Here is a 21,990-nt window from a genome sequence, read left to right on the forward strand (position 1 = left end):
GTATATAGGGAAATTGTGGTGCCAGAATTTGCCATAAAATGCAGGAAGAGAAACACCTAGCTCTGGGCTATGCCATTTTGATTTTCAACTTTCTGTCATTCCTATCAGTGGAATCTGGTACTACAACAATAACTGAATGAAACTTTTGCTGCAAGATGGCACCTAGTCAACATGTCTATGTCATCACAATAAATGTCCATTTAGAATCATCCATGAAGCAAATACAGAATCATTCTAATGATGATATGACACAGGTTGCAGATGGGGAAATCCACTGACATAAGCAGCTTTTAAAAAGGCACATTGTAATAGGTAACATCTTGAAATGAACATCTGGGGAAAGAGGTTCAAGGATGACAAAACCACAAGTAGACTTCAAGATAATGGACATTCACACTTTATCACAGAATGAGGATGTCGGAGGCCTGCCCTCTATATAAAGGAGGATAAGCTGCAATCTGTGGCAGACCTTGTGGCAGAGTACAATGCTGGCAAAGTCACAAGCATTTCGGAGAACTCTGTTCAGTGCCCACTACTGAATGTGGAGCTCCACAGCAGATGACCCCTACATGGTTCCATGTTGACCCAATGATTGCAACTGTGACTGCTGTGGGTATATGATAATTAAGACTGGACTTTGGCTAGACAGAAACCTGTCAGCTGGTCAGATGAATCACATTTCTTGTTACACAAGTTTAATGGTCATACGCCATCATCCAGGTAAATGGCTGAGACCCTATCAGGCACTAGCTACATACCCAGCAACTACAGTCCATATTTTATGAGAATTATGCAACCAGTGTGAAGCTATCTCCTACCACACAACTTTATAAACCTACCACGGACTTATTGGATAATGCCATGCAAAATCATTGCTGTTCAAATTTTACTAACACACTGCTAAGCAGTTGCTAATGTTTTGAGTCATCAGTGTATTACATACACAACAGACCAGTTCATGATGGGAAAGACTATCCCTCATATATCTTACAGAGTTGTCAGTATTATTAGAGAAATTCAGTCTTATACAGTGGTTGATTGACAGTTACATTTCTTGTGCATCATTTGTAAAAGTAACAGGAGTGGGGATGGAGGAGATGATTAAATGGTACATTTTTGTGGGATGTAAAAATATACATACTACTAATATTTTAGTAACATAAATGAGAAGTCTTACAAAGCTATAAATTTCATAAACAAATCTGCACAATTTTATTGCAATAAAAAATAAAATACCTGACATTTCAACATAACAGTGACAACTCAACAGCCATCAATCACTGAAGATACATAATATAAAACTACGAAAGTAAAACATCAGAACAAGAGATCATTATTACTTTTAAAACTGACAGTTCCTATTCCACAAAATTTGATTCATGTAATAAATGTAAATATTATAAATAAATAGGATGCAACCAGTCAATTTTAGTTAAATACTGCATGTGTATGTAGCATAAAGTTGCAAAATAAAACACAATCATTTTTCCCTGATTAATGAAAGACAAAATGTTTATTTACAAACAAAATGCTGTTTTCTGGTAAGAATGCAGCAGAAAAACATTTTTTTCAATAAATAATTCACCTCCCCTTATCCTCGCTATAATGTTGAAAATCTGCCATACAAGTACATTCAGGGACTGGGTCAAGCCTCTTCAGAACAGTTAAAATGAAGCAGTTTGAAAGCACACATCATTACAGTTGTGGGCCCTCTTCAACAAATTGTCCCTTATTGTTATGAAAGTATGGCAAATACAAGTTTTGTACCAAGAAGATACAAAATGCTTTATTCACAATAAACACAGTAGGAATGCCTCTCTTTAATATAGTTTCTTAAACATTTAAATTGATTTCTGGCAATGTTTCTAAAACTGGAACGGTATTAGTGAAATGGACAAAATTTCTAGGATGGATTATGGTAAAATATTGTTAATGCAAATATTATGTCTGTTTTTGGAGAATTTTCTTTCCTTACACCTAAAATTTACATTAAGTCTGTGGACAGCTTTACATTGGACAAAATGTTTGGAGACTTTCTCCATACCTTCTGTTATCACAAGTATAAGAATGCTTCAGGAGGGGGTTTCATATATGCACCAGTGAATAAAGTGTGCACTGTCTAATATGGATGTCCAATGTGTGTATCAATGTTAATGGAGAGAGAGAGATAGAGAGAAGGAGAGCAACAGTAACTTTTGGCAATTTATACTTATGAAAAAATATTTTTACAGTTAATATTATGTGCAAAATGTTTCTTTATACAAATATAATTTTTACAGTTACTCTATGCAACATAGATACTGGAAATGTCCTTTACAGCTGTGTGTTTTCTCCAGTGTTCAATACTGTTTTACATGTTACAGATTTTCAGAACAAAACAGCAGTGCGGAAAATCACTACGTGATTTGCCAGTGCAAAGACCTCATAATAAGTCAACATGTAACTGCTGTCTGTAACATCTCTCTCCCCCAGCTTTCTGACTTTTTGCAGAAGTAAGTTAGGAAATCATCAGGTATAAAATATTACTACATTTTAATAAAATACACCCTCTTGTTAACAATATTTCAGTTCTGAACATAAAGTTTACAATATGTAATCCACTGTGAATAAATATATTCCTCAGAGATGTGATGTGAAAGTAAAATTCCCTGATACAAGGACACATACATTTTGAAACTGCACAATGAAATTCTGTTTATATGCTAAACTGAAATAGATCAATTAATCAATTGGCAGCAGATTAATATGCATTTGTCAACCATGTGATGTCCAAAAAGCATATTTTTTCCACCATTATACTGGTAGTTTTGATTTTGACATTGTTTTTTTTACTTTTAAGATGTTCTGCTGTTGTAAATTGTTTATTTGTTCTTCTGCTATTGTTGAATGCATGTTTCACTACAAATCTGGCTGTTACCATGGTGACATGATGAGCAAATCATTTATAACCATACAGTTATTGCTGTAAATTTATTCTCCTAAAATTGTAATATGAAAGTTGATAATGCATCTATCCATGGCATAAATAACGAATAAGGAAAAATATTAAGTTGTTGCTATCAGCACACATGAGCAGCTACAAATTTCTGATTACTTAAATTTTAAGCTGCAGAATTGAATTAAGGAATGCTTGGAGTTATACAAATACGTAATTCCACTACTTAAATGAAAGTAGTTACTTGGAATGACACTGATCTGTTGGCATTTCAAAACTTGCTGCTCAGGTAACTGGCATCAATTAACAAACTATGCAGCATGTTAACTATTTCAGCATACCTGCTAGTATGTAATTTTTGCGAAATAAAGCAGTATAATAGTTTACTGAATATCACAGCAAATTATACTTGTGTGTTGCCCTTCTTTCATCACAGAGTTTAAGTAATTATTTATCTCTTTGTTAAACTAAAAACTTTTTAAATTAATAAATAACTTACTTGACATTTTCTATTCTTCAGTAATTTTGCAGATATTCAAAATTTTCCTGTTTTGATCTTGTAAAATATTTGTACCAAAAGATGAATTAATAGCTATTGCTAACACAAAATCTCAATACCTCATGATTTCCACTGTGATCTACCCATCCACAAGCATTTCTCATTACTTGTAACAATTGTGCACCCAAAATAAAATTACATTCTTCCTCTTTAAAAAAACACACACACATACCACATTAATAAAAAAAGGGACAAAAAAATCAGTCAAAATCAACCAGTATAGTGCACCTCTCACATCTTCCTTTTTTTTTTTTTTTGTTATTACGTGCTATATGGCTACTGGAAAATACTGTAGAAGCATTATTCATGGAATGGTGTATTGCAAAATAATGCAATTGCCACTGATTTGTTGCACTTTCAGTTATATTATTACAACAGTACAAAATGGCCACATCTCTGAGGCCATACTACACTGAGTGATTGCTTGAACTTCATTTAAAACTACCTGACACAATACAGAAATACTCAGAACTGGTGACATTGCTGTTTAGCAACAGTGGGAATGGATACAGTGCATTAATACCTGCAAGCAGCTTTTGTGTCCTTAGAAAGAAAATCACAATCTACTCCAATAATCCAGATGACTTATGAAAACATTGCTTTTCAAGTTCATCTACTGCACAAAACAGAGAACTGCAAATAAATATGCACAGTACTTTAAAAAAATCTTAATACCAGTGGCACATAACTATAAAAATGGAGGGAAATTGTATTGCAGTATCATCAGTGGCTCAGGATCAGCATTTGCCCTGTTTCTACAAGGTTTGAGATACTTATTTAGAAGTAAAATGTAAACAAAAACAAAAAAAAAAGCTCCAGGTCATCATCTGTTTCTCACTACTTGGCAATTATATAATAGTTTCAGAACAAAGTGGAAATGAACAAAGAATTTAGTGAAAGAATTTTTGTTTTATACACTAAATAACAGGTAAGCCTACAATAAATAACAGATAGCTCTAAATCTGAAATTACACAGACTGTTGAGCCTCCGGTCTCAAAATATACACTCATATTCTACAAGTAAGATACTTATACAGTAATCTGTGCTCAGAGTGAATTTAGTTTGGAGTGAAAGTTGATGGCCATTTGGCTGGACAAATAACCAACAAGACTGTGCGATAAAATCTCAGCACAGCAGGCTGCTGCTGGCAGTTACTTCCTCGTTGTGGTTCGAGTACCCACTGTGCTCATACCTTCACCACGGCTACGGGATCGATGTAAGGTGGACAGGCCTTCACCTGCAATTTATGAAACAATACGAAGCAGTAATGAACAATGCACTCTACAATTAAAAAGTAAACGATACAGAGAGAAGTAACATTTACCCTAAACTGTAATTACATACTATGTACAAACGTAAAGCACAGCTTGATTAAACAGAGCAACAAAATCCTTTAACTATATTTCCCCAGAATGTTACAGTGAAACAAGGCATTACAAAAGAATATATTGTTGTCATTACTGTGTCTCAAACATTAAAACTATAAGGGTATGATAACTGAAATATCACTATAAAAGTAACAATGCAGCTTCTTTCCTTGCCCATCTGATTTTTTTATATCGCTGTCATCATACTTCAGTATCCTACAGTCTCTCATTTGATCAAATTACTGATTATTAGGTAAAAATAGTAGCTTTTATTATTTACATTGGAAATGTAAATAATATATGCTTTCACACATGTAAGCATCTTTTGCAATTACTGTTGACAATGATGATGCTATGTAAACCGTCTGCATACAACTATTTTGAATCACAGGGCATCTCGTATACTTTGTGACGGAACATTAGTTATATACCCAACTAAAACAACAAAACAAATCAACTGTCACCACATTACCATTTTAAACACAATATTTCAATGACCAAACGCCATTTTCTTTGGGTCCTACAAGTTTCACAGTTAGGTGTACTTGCTGCCTGGACTACAACCAGAATGTTAAATATTGTTTGTATCGTGTCACTATTTATAGCAGAGTTTAATTCCTGATGTCCACTATGCCCTTCGATGCTCTTTTATTTTTCAGGCATCAGTATTCTGCGAAAAACAAATTTTCTCAGCATTTTCCAACTCTTATGGGTGTGATGGCCTGTGAGATATCCATAAATTGAGTGCCAAACCACAAGCGTTATTTAAAATGCAACTGCTGTCCATGTGTACTATGTTTTCTGACATCCTTATTTCAATAGACTCCTGTCCCAGAAACTTGGCATTTGCCCATGGTACTGACCTCACTGTATTTCTTTTCGTGATTATACTCAGTGCAACGCTCAGTGACAGCTGATTTGCTTGGTTGTTTTAGTTGGGTATATCACTGATGTTCCTCATATCTCTCCTTGACAGCTCTGATGGTCTGCCCCACGTAAGACATGCTGCATTCACATGGAATGCTATACACACACCGCTTTCAGAGACCAAATCGTCTACAGATCTTTTCAGATATTGGACCAGCATAAGGTAGATAAGTTATTTTTGATTTCTCTTCCTCAGTCTCAACCTCTCCCTCAGGTATTCTTAATTTTAACTGCATCGCCTGTTCAATTTGATGATCTGAGTCCCCACTCCTTTGGAACACTATTTGTAGGTGGTGCAATTCTTCAGCGAAGCTCTCCTTGTCTGAAAGTGTTTTATCTGTTATGCACCAAATTTCTGTGTGGTAGACAGTGATGGCTTGAAATTACATTTTGACTTAGGAATCCACCCATTTTTCTCTTAACTAACACATTATGGAAGGGCTGTTGGCCCTCTTTTTCAAGTTCTATCACAAATTTTATACTACGATGGGTGGAGTTTAAATATTCCAAGAGAAGCTTTTCTGCTACTGAGACCACATGGCAAACATGTTGTCCACGTTGGAAGAAACATATTGGTTTCAACTTGGCTGATTCTAGTTCCTTTGCTTCAAAGTTTTCCATCTAAGAGTTCGCCACAAGTGATAGTGGGCTATTCATCAGCAGGCCATCGGTTGTTCATAATATTTTCCATTGAACAGGAAATAAGTAGATGTGACAATGTGCCTAAAAATTTCAGCAAACTAATCACTGTACATTTCTGCAATTAGCTCCAAGGAAACAGAAAACAAAAGTGTCTTAAAGAGCGGGATTACATTGAAACTGACCATAATATCAACACCCTGGAGCCGCAATTGACTGAGGCGATGTACAATGTGAGTGGAGTTGTGGATGTGGTGTTTGCACTTCTGCATACACTGAGAATGCATTTCAGGTACTTTGCCAGCTGGTATTTAGGTATACCAATATTACTAGCTACATCTCTCAGGGGAATGTACTTTAGAAAGACCATTTGATTTGTAACATCCACTATGCTCTTTTATGTTCCTTCGTTTTTCAGAGCTGACTCTGATATTCCATGAAACGCAATTTCTGTCAGGGATGTGACAGTCAGCGAGATTTTAATGAATTCAGTGTCAGGTCCCAAGCATTATTTAAATTGAAACCACTTCCCTATTTATTATGTTTACTGACATCTTTATGTCAATAAACATTTTAATTATGCTGTCCCTAAAACTTGCCATTTGCACCACAGCACTACTCTTATGTTACTGTATTTCATGATTATATTCGAGGCAATACCCAGTGACAGGTGATTTACTTGACTGTTTTAGTCAGATATGTCACTGATGTTCCTTGCATCTCTGCTTGGTGGTTCTGATAGTCTACTCCTTATAAAAATCATTTGTTGTAGCCACTTGGAGTGGAACATTTAAACTCCATCCATTTCAATAGAAAAATTCATGAAGGATCTCCAACTACCTTTCCTCAGCGTCTTAGTTAAGAGATGAATGCATGGATCTCTGGGTTACAGTGTATATAGAAAACCTACACACACTGTCCTCTGTACCCACACCTCATGCCATCACCATCTGACAAAGAAATTTGGTGCAAAAGACCCTTGCATAGAGCTCAAATACTTTCAGGCATGGAGAGCTTTGCTGAAGCATTACAACACCTATGAATAATGTTTCAAAGAAATGGGCACTCCAGATCGTCAGACTTAATAGGCGATGCAGTCAAAATCAAGAATGTTGGGAAGAAAAAAAAAAAAAAAAAAAAAAAAAAAAAAAAAAAAAAAAGAAAGAAAAAAGAAAACCTTATGCTTTCCCATATCTCAAATGATTGGTAAGCTCCTATGGAAACATGGCATCAATTATATTTTGCTCCCTTCAACTAAGATAAAAATTACTTTTGGTAATGTAGGTCTCCAAACGCTCAACATTTCATGATTATGTGGCGTGTCTTACGTCGGACAGACTATGAGAACAGTCAAGAAGAGATGCAAAGAACATGAGCAATACATCTGACTAAAGGAACCAAGCAAATCAGCTGGTGCCGAGCACTGCCCTGAATATAATCATGAAATGAAATGAAATGTAGTGAGACCAGTATTGTGGTGCAAATGTCAAATTTCTGGAACAACATAATTACAGAGCCTATCAAAATAAATATGTCAGGAAACCTAGTAAACAGAGATGGCAGTTCCAATTTAAATAACTCTTAGGGTCTGACATTCAAATGCCAGAGTTTTGGCCATACAACGCTGAGTTGCAGTGACGAAGCAACTTGTGAGAAGTGTGGAAAGACAGCCCATGAAGCTGGGACAGATTGTCCATCTCCAGCAGTCTGTATTAACTGCTCTGGAAGCCATCCAGTCTGGAGCCAAGCCCGCCCTGTTTTCGCAGAGGAATGCAAAATTCAGGAAATCAGAGTGACTAAGCGGATCCTGTACGCAGAAGCCAAAACGGACTATCAGACGATGAAACCCCCTGTCTTTGCCACTTCTTACGCTTCGTCGGTGCAGAAACCTGTTACTAGGGTCAACACTTCAACTCAGACGACATCCAGTGTTCCCCTATTTACCTCTAGCACCTGTACTTGCACATGTATGTGCCAAAGTAAAGCAAAAGACATAGCGATTCAAACAACTACAAGGGAAGAGACCAGTAATGCTTCCACAGTGCACAGCCCGAAGTATGTCCCTCAACACCAAGTTTCATCGAAGAAATGTGGCTCTCACCATTTCCTTTCCCCTTCATCCTTGCTGGAAAGTGAGCAGGGAAAGGATCCCAACTTACGGGTCGAAAGCTGACCCGGGCGCCATCAGACGTCATTCTGGCATGTCTGACTGATGATGAGAACATAATCGATTTTGATGCCTCATCACCAGACCCAGTCAGCCCCAAAACCCCATCTCACTCTACAAGTGCCTCACCACTTTGGCACAGAGACGGGTAAATCGAGACTACATTGACGAAATGGCTACCATACTTCAGTGGAATATAAATGGATACAGGACTCATCTGGTGGAACTGAGACTCCTTGTAAAGGACAGACCCTTTTGCCTCTGCCTTCAAGAGACTCATTTTAAAGAGACTGACACACCTTTACTTGGAGGTTATCACCTTTATAGAAATGATGACCTTATTGGTGACAGGCGTTGCAGTGTTCATAAAGGACACTTTTCACTCCTCACCTATTCTCTTAACAACAACACTGCAAATGGTTGCTGTTCAGATAGTGGCCCATGTTGACATCACAGTGTGCTCTGTGTACTTACCACCCCATAAGCCCCTTGATAGTAGGGTCCTCACTCATCTTCTTGATGAACTACCATGACCCTTTCTCCTTTTGGGGGACTTCAATGCATACAGTGCACTGCAATATGGGGTTCTAACACCACTTGCCCCAAGGATCAGGTACTTGAGGATATGCTACACACAACAGATCTTATACTGCTGAACATGGGTCAAGCCACACATTTTAGCACCGCTACAGGTTTGTCTACAGCCATAGACCTCTCCTTCTGCTCGCCTGCTCTTGAGGACACTGCTCAGTGGGCAGTGCATGGTAGCGACCATTTCCCATTCTGGATCCATCTGCCTAATGGAGCAGATACTGAAGAAAGCCACTGAGATGGTTATTCAAGAAGGCTAACTGGATGCTTTACAGGCAGTTAGCTGTTTTCGAGCAATGTGACGGGATCCAGGACTGGGTGGATCACATTACAGCTGTGATTCACCATGCTGTTGATGCATCCATCCCAAAGTCTGTGAAAGTGTGCCTAGAAGGCGACCTGCCCCTTGGTGGAATGATGAGTGTCGCTTTGCAATCAGGAACAGAAGGGCAGCAATGCGCAGATTCAATCGATGCCCTACAGATGAGAATCTTGCAAACTTTCGAATGGCGCGTGCAAAGGCGAGAAGAATAATTTGGGAGAGTAAGTAGAGGTCTTGGCAAGAGTTCCTGAACTCCATCAATAGGTCCACACCTGCATGCAAAGTATGGGAAGCCATTAGGAGGATCTCGAGGCACAACTCTCGACCGCCAAGTAGCAGCTGTATGAATACAGGGGTCTCTTGTAACTTCAACAATGGATATAGCTCAGATAATGGCTGAATCATATAAATCCATTACGGCCGATTCCAGCCAGGATCCCACCTTCCATCAATATCAGGAGGCACAGGCAAAGGCTGCTCTCGATTTCCGTTCCACCAACATAGAAGAATACAACCAGCCTTTCTCTCTGTGGGAGCGACCCCTGGAAACAACCAAATAACCTACAGCATGTTGCAACAGTTGGACCGATGGTTGAAGGAAGTCCTCCTTCAACTCTTCAATAAAATTTGGATAACTGGTGACTTTCCAAACTCGTGGAAGGAATCTATTTTAATCCCAATTTTAAAACCAGGAAAAGATTGGACAGACCCTGGTAGTTACTGTAGTATTAGCCTGACAAGCTGCATAGGAAAGACACTAGAGTGTATGGTCCATCGGTGCCTAGTGTCGGTTCTGGAAACCGGGTCCCTACTCAGTCCCTCCCAGGGTGGGTTCAGGAGGTTTTGCTCCACTCTTGATAACCTGACAGTGCTTGAAGTGGCCATTCAACAAGCTTTCCTTCATAACCAACACTTTATCAGTGTTTTCTTCGATTTGGAAAAGGCCTACAATAATATCTGGAGGCATAATATTTTGTTGCAGCTCCACGTTTTAAAACTGGGGGACACCAATCTTACTTTTAAGGAAAAGGTGAAGTATCCGGGTCTTATCTTTGATGAGAAGTTAACATGATTGCCACATCTTAAAGAACTGAAACTGAGATGTCTCAAGGTCTTAAACATCCTTAAACGTGTTTCATAGGTCTTGGGGAGCTGACAGAGCACGTCTGCTCCAACTTTATAAGGGATTCGTGTGACCCCGGCTTGAATATGGATGCCACATTTATGGGTCAGCAAGGCCTTCATACCTTAAAATGCTGGCTGCAGTTCACCAGGAGGTTTTTATGCTGTCAGTAGGGGCCTATCGCACGAGCCTTGTTATTATTTTGTGTGCAGAGGCTGGTGAGCCTCCGCTGTCTATTCGACATCATCTTCCCCCCAGGGGCTCAGCATTCATTTGCTGAGTACGGGCTTGGCGACCCCAGGGTCCTGAGCTGGGGACTGGTCAGCGCCGCCAGTCTCCCGTCACCGTAAACCCCGGACATGCTTCAGCGACAACCGCATGGCGCTGCGGTGGAATATTGTGTGCTGCGGGGAATGGTAATCTTGGCTTGACGGCCTAGACTGTGAGGAAGGTAAACCTCTACAAAAACCCCTCAATCTTACGATGAGCTGCGCGCCTATAAGATGCATGGCTGTTGGGGTGGAGCAGTCGGAAGCGGGCAACCTCTGGGGCACCTGCCGCACCCCAGTTGTATAAGGCTTACTCAGGCACGCGGGGCTCTGTCTGAGCGGACCTTTAGTTCCCTAGCTGCTCGAGGGACCACAATGGACCCTTTGACCTCTACGTTTCCCCCTACCAGTGGATTGGGTGGGCCACTGGTAGGAAAACACACCCAATCGAAAAAGCGACTTCGTGCTGGGAGTCCTCCAGCGCCTGGTGTTACTAGAGATTTAACAGACTGTCGTAACAGAGCACATGCTGATATCCAGAATGTGTTTTTGATTGTCAAACGGAAGGAAGGTAGCTTTGAGAGAGTTTCTCCCTTTTACATCCACAAGGGTCTTGAGGGAATTGCAGGAACACTGAAATCTGTGAAGTGTCTGCGCAATGGGACTCTGTTAGTTGAAACTTCTAGTTCCCGTCAAGTCACTTCTCTTAGGAAAGCAACCTGTCTCGGAGAGTACGCTATCGAGACCGAGCTCCACTCCACTTTGAACTATAGTAAGGGTGTTGTGACATGTAGGGACTTGGTGGATGTCCCCAAGGACGAGTTGAAATCTGAGTGGGCTGACGAAGGTATTGTCGACGTGCAGCATATTATGAAACGAGTCGATGGGGAGCTAGTCAAATCCGACTCGTTTATTCTCACGTTCAATTGCCCGAGACTCCCAGAGCATGTTAAAGCGGGTTTCTTACGTTTGCCAGTACGGCCATATTTCCCCAACCCAATGCGCTGTTTTAAATGTCAGCGCTTTGGGCATACTACGTTGGGGTGCAATGGGATAGCCACTTGTGGTAAATGTGGTCAGCCTGCCCATGAAGGAGCCGATTGTTCATCGCCTGTGAAGTGCGTGAATTGCTCTGGGAGTCACCCTGTCTGGAGCCGGGTCTGCCCCATCTATCTCGAGGAACGGAAGATACAGAAGATCAAAACATCTAAGCGCATCCCCTATGGTGAGGCCAAGAAGCTCTTTAAGGCCATGCAGCCTCCTTGTTTACAACATCTTTCGCTTCCACTCTGCAGGAACTGGTACAGTTGCCCACTGTTGCTACACAAACGGAGGTTGCTAGTGTCAGCACTAATACCTGCATTTGCCAGTGCACTTGTGCCGCTGCGGTTGTTTTGCAACCTGCAGCTCTCCCCACAATGTCGGACAAGGCCGTGGTTGCTGACATTGGGGTACTTCCTGCACCTCCCCATATGGCACCTTCTGCCCAGGCGAGTAAAGCTCCAACTGTTGACAAGGTTCTGCATTCTAAGCCCCCCAAGACGAAGACGCCGAAGGTGAAGGTTTTGCCACTTGAGGAGAGTAGTCAGGGTCAGTCCGATGACGATGCCATCGTACTGTCTGACATCTCCCTTGGGTCGCCATCAGAGCTGATGGACATTGATGTCGACCGGGGGCGATCTTCTCGCCCCAGGAATAAATCTCCGGCCAGTGTGGGTCCTCCTCCAAAGCACAGGAGCAGGGTGAAAATTCAGCCACCCTGATCACTGGCTCCCATATTACAGTGGAACCTGAATGGGTTCAGGAAGCATGTGGCTGAATTACAACTCCTTGTACAAGAGCGCGCCTTGTGCTTATGTCTCCAAGAGACACATTTCCGGGCCACTGATGCTCCTTCTTTACGGGGCTATACCGTGTATCGAAAAGATGATCTGATGGGGGAAAGGGCAAAGGGTGGTGTTGCGGTTTTTGTCCATGACATGCACCACTCATCTGAGCTCCCTCTCATTACGGACTTGCAAGCAGTTGCAGTTGACCTTCTTGTGGGGCGGAGGCTCACAATCTGTTCCGTTTACTTACCGCCTCAGGATGCAATAGACTCTGAGGCTCTCACAGACCTTATTACCCAACTCCCCCACCCATTTCTCCTTCTGGGGGACTTCAATGCTCATAATGTCTTATGGGGCTCTACGACTACTTGCCCCAGGGGTCGCATTCTGGAAAGCCTCATGGCATCCGAAGAACTGTGCATCCTCAACTCTGGTGCTCCCACTCATTTCTGTACTGCTTCTGGGTCGTCGTCAGCTATTGACCTTTCCTTTTGCTCTCCAGCACTCACGGATTCTGCTCTGTGGGAGGTTGCCGCTGACCTCCATTCTAGTGACCACTTCCCCCTTTGGATTCGCCTCCTGGATGAGACTGTGGCATTACCAGTGCCGCCCAGGTGGCACCTCTGCAGAGCTGACTGGACACTTTTCAGCCATTTAGCTGTTTTGGAACACCGTGCCAGCGTCCACGAATGGGTCGACCATGTTACAGCCGTGATCTCCCATGCTGCTGAATTGTCGATCCCATGGTCCTCAAGTCATCCCAAGAGGCGCCCTGTCCCTTGGTGGACCACTGAGTGCCGCTCAGCCATCCGAGCCCGCCGTGCAGCTCTGCGCCGCTTCAAGTGCCGTCCCTCAGCTGACAATCTTGCGGCCTTTCTGGTGGCAAGGGCCAAGGTGCGGCGAGTGATTAAAGAGAGCAAAAGACGGTCATGGCAATCGTTCCTGAACTCCATCTCCCGCTCCACTAGTTCTACAAAAGTATGGGAAGCCATCAGGAGGATTTCCGGGAAATGCAGCCAACTACCTGTCACGGCATTGCTGCATCAGGGTTGTCTACTCACATTGCCCAGACACTGGCCATGTATTTTGCCAAATCTACTGCCACTATTAACTGTGATCCAGATTTCTGCCGCTACCGCACTGTCATTGAGAGGGATCACTTGGACTTCCGGTCTCCAAATTCTGAACCCTACAACTGCCCCTTCACAATGTGGGAACTGGATTCGGCGCTGTCTGAGGCTCATGATACAGCGCCAGGTGATGATCAAATCCTGTACAACATGCTGCAGCACTTGTTGCTGCCATCCAAGGAAGTTCTCCTGAATTGTTTTAATATGATATGGTCATCCGGCACGTTCCCTGACTCGTGGAGGGAGGCGATTTTGGTTCCCCTCCTCAAACCGGAAAAAGACCGAATGCATCCCAGTAGTTATCGGAGTATTGCTTTGACAAGCTGTGTCGGGAAGACATTGGAATGCATGGTCAACCGTCGCCTGGTTTGGCTGCTCGAGACTAGGCAGCTCCTTAGCCATTCTCAGTGTGGCTTTCGGAGATGTCGTTCAACTATAGACAACTTGACCCTGCTTGAGGCGGCCATCCAGCAGGCCTTCCTACGTAACCAGCATTGTCTAGGTGTATTCTTTGACATTAATAAGGCGTATGACACTACTTGGCGCCGACTTATCCTCAGTCAACTCCATCAGTGGGGCTTTCGTGGCCATCTCCCCATCTTCATTTGGTCCTTTCTTTCCCGCCGCCTCTTTCGATATCGGGTTGGTAATGTGCTATCTGATTTGTACGTGCAGGAGAATGGTGTTCCTCAGGGAAGCGTTTTAAGTGTCACCAAAGGTTTTCAGAAATTACTGCAACCAGTCGCCTTTTATGTAGATGTATTTTATTTAACCATGACCGGTTTCGAGCTGCCTAGCAAGGCAGCTCGAAACCGGTCATGGCTAAATAAAATACATCTACATAAAAGGCGACTGGTTGCAGTAATTTCTGAAAACCTTTTCACACCACAGTCGCAGTGTTCCACATCCACAATGGATAAAAGTCTTAAGTGTCACCCTCTTTGCCGTTGCCATTAACAGTATCACATCCACTATCCGGAGTCCTGCCCAGTGCTCCTTGTTTGTGGACGATTTTGCTGTTTTCTGTTCTTCCTCCAGTCTTGTCACTGCTAGTCAGCAGCTGCAGCTTACGATAAAGCGATTAGAGGCATGGACTGCGAAGACGGGTTTTACCTTTTCTGCAGACAAATGTGTGTGTGTTCATTTTAATCGTTCTCGACGTGCTTTTACCTCCCCTGAATTGCATCTGAGGGACACCATTCTTCCTTTTAGAGACACTGTGGGGTTCCTGGGCCTCACTTTTGATTCCAAGTTGTCGTGGTTGCCGCACCTTAAAGACCTCAAGGTGCGGGCCCTGAAGGCGCTGAATATTTTGAAGTGTCTGAGCCATCGGTCCTGGGGAGCAGATCGGGCGCGTCTGCTGCAGTTTTATAGGGCTTTCGTCCGGTCGCGTCTTGACTATGGATGCACCATGTATGGGTCAGCGAGGCCTTCGTATCTGAAGATTCTTGACGCAGTACACCATGAGGGTATCAGGCTGGCTACTGGTGCCTTCCGTACCAGTCCCATCCCCAGCCTGTGTGCTGAGGCAGGGGAACCGCCGCACGCTATCTGGCGGAAACTCCTCATGGTGTGACGGGTGTGTCAATTCCTTGCCTGTCCTACCTCCCCTGCATACCCTACTGTTGCCCGACCACCTATGGAACGTCTCTTTTCCAGTCGTCCAAGGGCAACGAGACCATTTGTGATTTGTGCCAAGCATTTGCTTGAGTCCCTTGGTGTGGAGCGTGTGGCACCCCAACTCCAGGGTTTTACCCGCCTGCCTCCCTGGTTGCTCCAGAGGCCCAGCGTCCTTTTAGACTTGTCAGAGTACCGGAGGAGCTGCACTCCTGCGTTTGTTTTTACCTCCTTATTTTACGATATTTTAAACCAGCATGCCGAGCATGAACCAGTATTTACGGATGGCTCTAAACAGGGGGACTCTGTTGGTTGTGCTGTTGTTTTCCCTGATCGAGTCGTCAAGTTACGGCTTCCTGCAGCGTTTACCATCTTTGATGCCGAATTGTTTGCGATCTTGCGGGCATTGGAGCAGATGAGATGTGTTCCCAGTCTCAAGTTTCTCATCTGTTCTGACTCCCTGAGAGCCCTTCAGACCATGCAACACTTGTACCCAGCGGATACGGTCGTCCAGAACATCCATGATGCCCTACTCCACCTGCAACGGCAGGGGAAGGAGGTTTCTTTCTGCTGGGTGCCGGGGCACGTGGGTATTAGGGGAAATGAACTGGCGGATGTGGCTGCCAAAGATGCATGTTCCCTCCCTCGCGTTGTTGAATGTGCCGTCCCCCTCCATGCTGTTACCTCCCTTTTGCGTTTTCGTGTTATGCGTCAATGGGAAGAGGAGTGGCTGGCAGTTGGTGAAAATAAGCTGTCTCTGGTCAAGGCCACCACGCGGCCATGGCGTACGTCCTACCAGTCATGCAGGCGGGATGAGGTTCTCCTCACTCGCCTCCGCATCGGGCACAGTCCCTTAACGCACGGTTTTTTACTCCGGCGGGAGGACCCCCCAATCTGCAGTGCTTGTGGCGTCCAGATTACTGTCCGCCACATTTTACTTGACTGTCCTTTATTCTCTGACCAGAGGGCGGTGGTTTCCTTGTCACCGGATTTGCCCTCTATTTTGCAAGACGATGCAACGACTGTTGTTAAAGTCTTACGGTTTTGTGTCCTGTCCAATTTGTTGCCTCGGATTTTAGGGAGAGGATTTTAATGTGCTGCTGGGTGACTGGCTCACCCAGGTTTTAGGCAAGAGGTCTGCCAGTCACGATTACCTACTTGTTTCACTTCGATTTCTGTTCTCTTTTCCTTGTGTTTCCTTTCCTTTTTTAGTGTGTTTCTTCTCCTCTTGTTTTGCCTCTGTATGCGAGGATTTGTAACTGCATCAGGTCTGTGTCTTTTAGCCATTCTCCTTGTTCGCTGTCCGTCTTCGTCCCTTCACTGCATGTGTTCCTGTTTCTATGCATTTGGGCGCTGATGACCACGCGCCCGAAAACCTCAAACCACACACACACACACACACACACACACACACACACACACACGACATCATCTACTCATGGTACACCAAGCATACAGAGCTTTGTCCATTCCTACATAACCAGCATGCAGTTACGTTGTTCAGCCACCACTGGAACAGCTGTTCGATCAACCACAAGCAACATGGCCATTTGGGATCCGTGCAAGGGAGAGCTTTGAATTATTACAGGTGAGGGGCATTAAGGTCCAAAGCCAGGGGTGGAGTAGGGTGTCCCCCTGGCTACTACCAAGGCCTAGATTGCTTTCAGAACTAACTGCTTACAAGAAGCATTGTACCCCATACCATGTTTCTAAAATTAAATTTAATGTAATTTTACATAGCCACCCAGATTTTATTACCGTCTACATGGATGGTTTCTAAGCAGGGAGATGTTTTTGGTTGTTCTGTCGTGTTCCCTGAGACTATGCTCAGGATATGGCTCCCAGGGCAGTTTTCAGTTTATTACGTGGAATTGTTTGCTATCCTGGGGGTGATGGAGCAGATGCGACAGCACCATGACAAAAAATTTATCATCTGCTCTGATTCTCAAAGTACCCTTCTTGCTGTTGGACAGATGTACCCATTGGATCGGATGGTGCAACAAGTGCAGGACACTCTCCTCCTCTTGAGCAGGCAAAACAAGGAACTCGTTTTTTGCTGGGTTCCAGGGCACATAGGCATCCAGGGTAACGAACTCGCGGCTGTTGCTAAGGAGGCTTGCTCCCTTCATCCTCCTGCCCGCCAATCAGTCCCTCTGCGGGCTGTCACTTCATTTGTGACCAGGAAGGCCATATGTTGGTGGTGAAGAAGTAGCCCTCACTTGGCTTAGAGTGGGACTTTGCCCACTGACATACGGCTTCCTCTTATGTCGGGAGGAGACCCTGTATTTCAGAGATGCGGGACACAGCTGTCAGTGTCATCTTTTAACTGAGTGTGTTTTATATGAGGATCTGAGGGTTAACTGGGTCTCCCACAGGATCTTCCCCCTATTTTAACTGATAATGAGGAGAGTGTTGTTCGTGTCTTAAAATTTTGTGCAGTGTCCAGAATTCTTTCCAAAATACTTGGTGTGAGATCTTAATGTATCATAGAGTGACTGGATCACATACTATTTCTAAGTAGTCATCCAGCTATTGTTATTTGTCCCTTTTCTTAATAGCATCCTCACATGTATTTTCTCCATGATTTTATTTAGTTATCCCACTGTGCCTTGCTGGGGTTTTATTATGGGCTTTTATGAACCTCACCTTTTTGGGGTTCCTTTACATTTCCTGTGGTGTGATCAAACACAGTTTCCCAGTTAATTATCTCCTTCCATAGATAGTGAAAATCTTCTTTGGTATAACATAAATGCAAGGGTGCTGATGACCTAGCTGTTTAGTGCCCTCGGCCATAAATCATCAATCATCATCATCATCATCATCATCATCATCATCACTGGCATTCAATTTGTTAAAAGCTCGCTGGCTATCACAACTGCCAGAGTTGGGAAACACGGAGAGAATATGTCTTTTGTGCAATATCAGTGGGAGCTCTGAAAAATAATAATGCATCAAAGGGCATAGTGGGTGTGAGGTATAGGACTCTGCTGTAAATGGCATCAACAACAGTTCACAGTCTGTTTGTAGTCCAGGCAGCAAGTACACATAACAGCAAAACTTGCAGCACCTGAAGAAGATGGCTGGGCCAGTAGTAAAAATATTGCGCTTAAAATGAAAGCAACAACTCGGCAGAGCACCCAGGAACACACCATTATTCAACATCTGTGGTGTTATATGCAAAATTTATAAATGGTCCCTTTCATAATGGTGCTTTAATTCACTGAAAGGAGTTTGTGTGCATCACCAGTTTAGTACTGTTGTGTCTGACTCACATTTGACTAGTTGTCCTTTTACTTTTTCACACCTGGGGATTTAAATCAATGCCCACGAGCAGCCAATATCTGTAATTGCTTTGTGTCTTAATTCATAGTGGCTGCTGGGTTGAAATGGTATTATCATACACTGTAAGGTGGCCTACAGAGTATGGAGATAAATGCAGATGATGGGTAAGACACGGAAGGGAGAAGCAAAATGAAATTTCAAGCCACAAAATAGGTATGAACTGCAGAGACAATTAAAGGACAAATTGGGAATAGAAGAATATTTAAACATAAGTGTAGATGGTAAGCAACAGTAAACTGTCAAGAAACATTGAACAACAGATGATTCCACATGATATGAGAGAGTTTACCAAGGTAGAAAATAAGTAAATGTGAAAGAGAGATGAGGCATAGGTACAGACTAAGTGTGACGGTTGAAAGGCAGTACACAACTACAAGAGAGATCAGATGAGGTCAAGAGAACACTGAAAACAAGAACATGTTGTACAACAAACAGCCACCTGCAGAGGGCTGACATACTAATCTGGGAGGATGACTCCTTATCAGTTCTGAATGTCTGTGTTTCTTTTTTTTCCAGCCTAGTAAAAAACAGCATTTACACTTGCACAGTACACTTTGAAAATATTACTGACAAAAGCAATAGGCATACCTCTACTGCTGCTTCTCTTCATTGAACCACTAGGTGGAGCCGATTCAGATTGTCGATTTCCAGTCCTCATGGCACGGCCTCGTCGATCTTGTATTAATTTATCTGCTCGTACAAAAATTCCACACTTTGGTTTGCAAGTGAAATACCGCACACCCTGCACAGTACCATCATTCTTTCCTGCAAAAGGGAAGGGGTGCCTGTGATCACTTGGCAACATGATTACAGTATGGGAGATCCTTTACATTAAATGTGAAACTTTTTCATTCAGCACTCTTCATTTAAGTTTATCATGAGGGATGCAGATAAAGCATGCTAAAGTTGTCATAATTATCTAACTCACAGCTAAAAAATCAATTGCAAGGTGATGTAATTTTTTTTAAAATTTCCACTGAAGTGTTAATAATCCGTCAGTTAAGAAATGCTAAATGTAACAGTTATAACAACATGGTTCCCATGGCTCTTACTCCACTTTTCCATTTGCTTATCCCAGTCTTCAAAGCAACCACAAAATTTCTATTCTGCTGCCCATCACAGTTCCCCAGATGATGCCTTTTTAGTGGCCTTAAAACTGTGCAGTTTGAGATGGTCTTTAATTTTTGTAAATAAAATATTCATATAAATATTATAAAATATTCACATTTTGGAGAAACAGGGGTATTCAAGGATGGTGTTTCTTGTCCCGACTGAAAGCTCCTTGTTAATGATAGTCATATGAGTGGACACATTATCATGTTAAAGCATCCACAACATATATATAAAACTTACAAGAATTAAACTGGGTAACATCTTTGATAACTGCCAACATTTTGACAGTTGAACACTCTGCTATCTGTCAGAAAGCAGCAAGCAGTTAATAGTCTGTGGTGATTTCGAAGCAGATTTTCTAAATGATTATGACAGGAAAACTGATATGGAGACCTTATTTGGATCCTACAATTTAATCATTTAATCTAACTCTCCAACATGGGTGGGTAAAGACAGCAGGACCCTAATAGGTATTTTTTTCATGAAGGTCAAAGCAAGGAAATAACTATATACCCAGTAACATATACTCTTTCTTGTCATGATGTGCAGTTAGAATAAATGAGATAATGCCTTACAGTACAGACCCTTCTCAGCAGAAATCAGTTATGATACTTAAGGATAGTTAACAAGAGATGACCTGGTGTGAAATTTATAGTGAACCAGATTCTCACATAAAAATGTGTTCCATGATTAATTCACATCATTATTTGGAAATAGCTTTCTGCTTAAGCTAATCAGAAAGGTCATTAAATGTACAAGTAAAAAACCATGGATCACTAGAGGGATTAAAGTATCTTCTGAAAGGGATAAAACTATTCAAAATTACTACAAAAAGTTATTTAAAAAAATCAAGAAACAGGCACATTATGCAGAAGCCAATAAATCGAAAAACAGACTTAAGGCTATACGGAATGTAGTGAAATGATAGACAGAGCAACTGGCCAACGAACAGAATAACATCACTACTGACTTAAATGGAAGAGCTATAAATGACGAGTTGCAAGAAGCAAATGTGTTTAATGATCATTTCTTATGTATAGTAGAAGATATAGGGATAAACAGTTGATGAGGTGCAGGTAGCAAATGTGTTTAATGATCATTTCTTAAGTATAGTAGAAGATAAAGGGATAAACAGTTCAAGGGAAAAAGCACAGCAGTGCATTAAAAAAGTAATTCTCATAAAATTCAAACATATGAATGTATCACAAACTGTTTCATTTGAAATTAAGAAAATTACATAGTCCCTCAAAACTAAAAGTTCATATGGATTGGTTAGTACTTCCGACAGAACACTAAAGATTTGTTCCCATATAATAAGCCCTGTCTTATCTGAAATATGCAACTCATCATCTACTCAAGGCATTTTTCCAAGAGACTGAAATGTGCCGTTGCTACACTGCTCTTTAAGAGAGATGATAGGAGAGATGTCAATAACTGCTGGCATGTTTCGCTACCTACTTACATTATTTTCCAAAATCTTAGAGAAGGTGACATATTCCAGAATAATATCCCACCTATGTAACAATAATATCCTCTGTAAATCACAGTTTGGATTTCAGAAGAGTTGCTCTAATGAGAATACCATTTAGATGTTCACCCACCAAATTTTACAAGCATTAGTAACAAAATAGCATCAGTTAGTATTTTCTGTGACCTATCTAAAGCATTTGACCATGTGAACCACAATATCTTCCTAGATAAACTGAGATTTTATAGCACTGATGGCATAACTAAATAATATACAATGTCATATCTAACCAAAAGAATACAGAAAGTTTCACCTACTAGTTCAACCAACGTAATCAGGGAAGATTTTTCTGAATGGAGAGCAATCACATATGGAGTTCCCAAGGCTAAATCTACGTCCACCATTGTTCTTCATATATGTAAATGATCTTCTGTCTATTATGCAAAAACAGTATTAGTTTTTTTTGTAAATAACATTAGTATTGTAATCGATCCAAGCAGGCACACAGCAACAGTATAAACAGTAAAAAATGTTCTTAACAGTGTCACTGACTGGTTTCCTGCAGATGGTCTTGCTTTCAATTTTGAAAAG

At 42.0% G+C, this 21,990-nt stretch overlaps 1 protein-coding gene across 1 annotated transcript in view; it reads right to left on the minus strand.

Annotated features, from left to right (window-relative positions):
• Window positions 1–2,819: 2,819 nt before the first annotated feature.
• LOC126456801 (kinesin-like protein KIF13A) overlaps window positions 2,820–21,990 on the minus strand; it is a 233,078-nt gene continuing 213,907 nt past the window's right edge. Inside the window, exons 33-34 of the mRNA XM_050092590.1 lie at window positions 19,407–19,583; window positions 2,820–4,732 (exon numbers count right to left, since the gene is read on the minus strand). Coding sequence (XP_049948547.1) covers window positions 4,647–4,732; window positions 19,407–19,583 — 263 coding nt within the window. The 3' untranslated portion in view covers window positions 2,820–4,646. The remainder of the gene's footprint in view (window positions 4,733–19,406; window positions 19,584–21,990) is intronic.

Source organism: Schistocerca serialis, chromosome 2 (assembly GCF_023864345.2).
Source record: "Schistocerca serialis cubense isolate TAMUIC-IGC-003099 chromosome 2, iqSchSeri2.2, whole genome shotgun sequence".
Taxonomy (NCBI): domain Eukaryota; kingdom Metazoa; phylum Arthropoda; class Insecta; order Orthoptera; family Acrididae; genus Schistocerca; species Schistocerca serialis.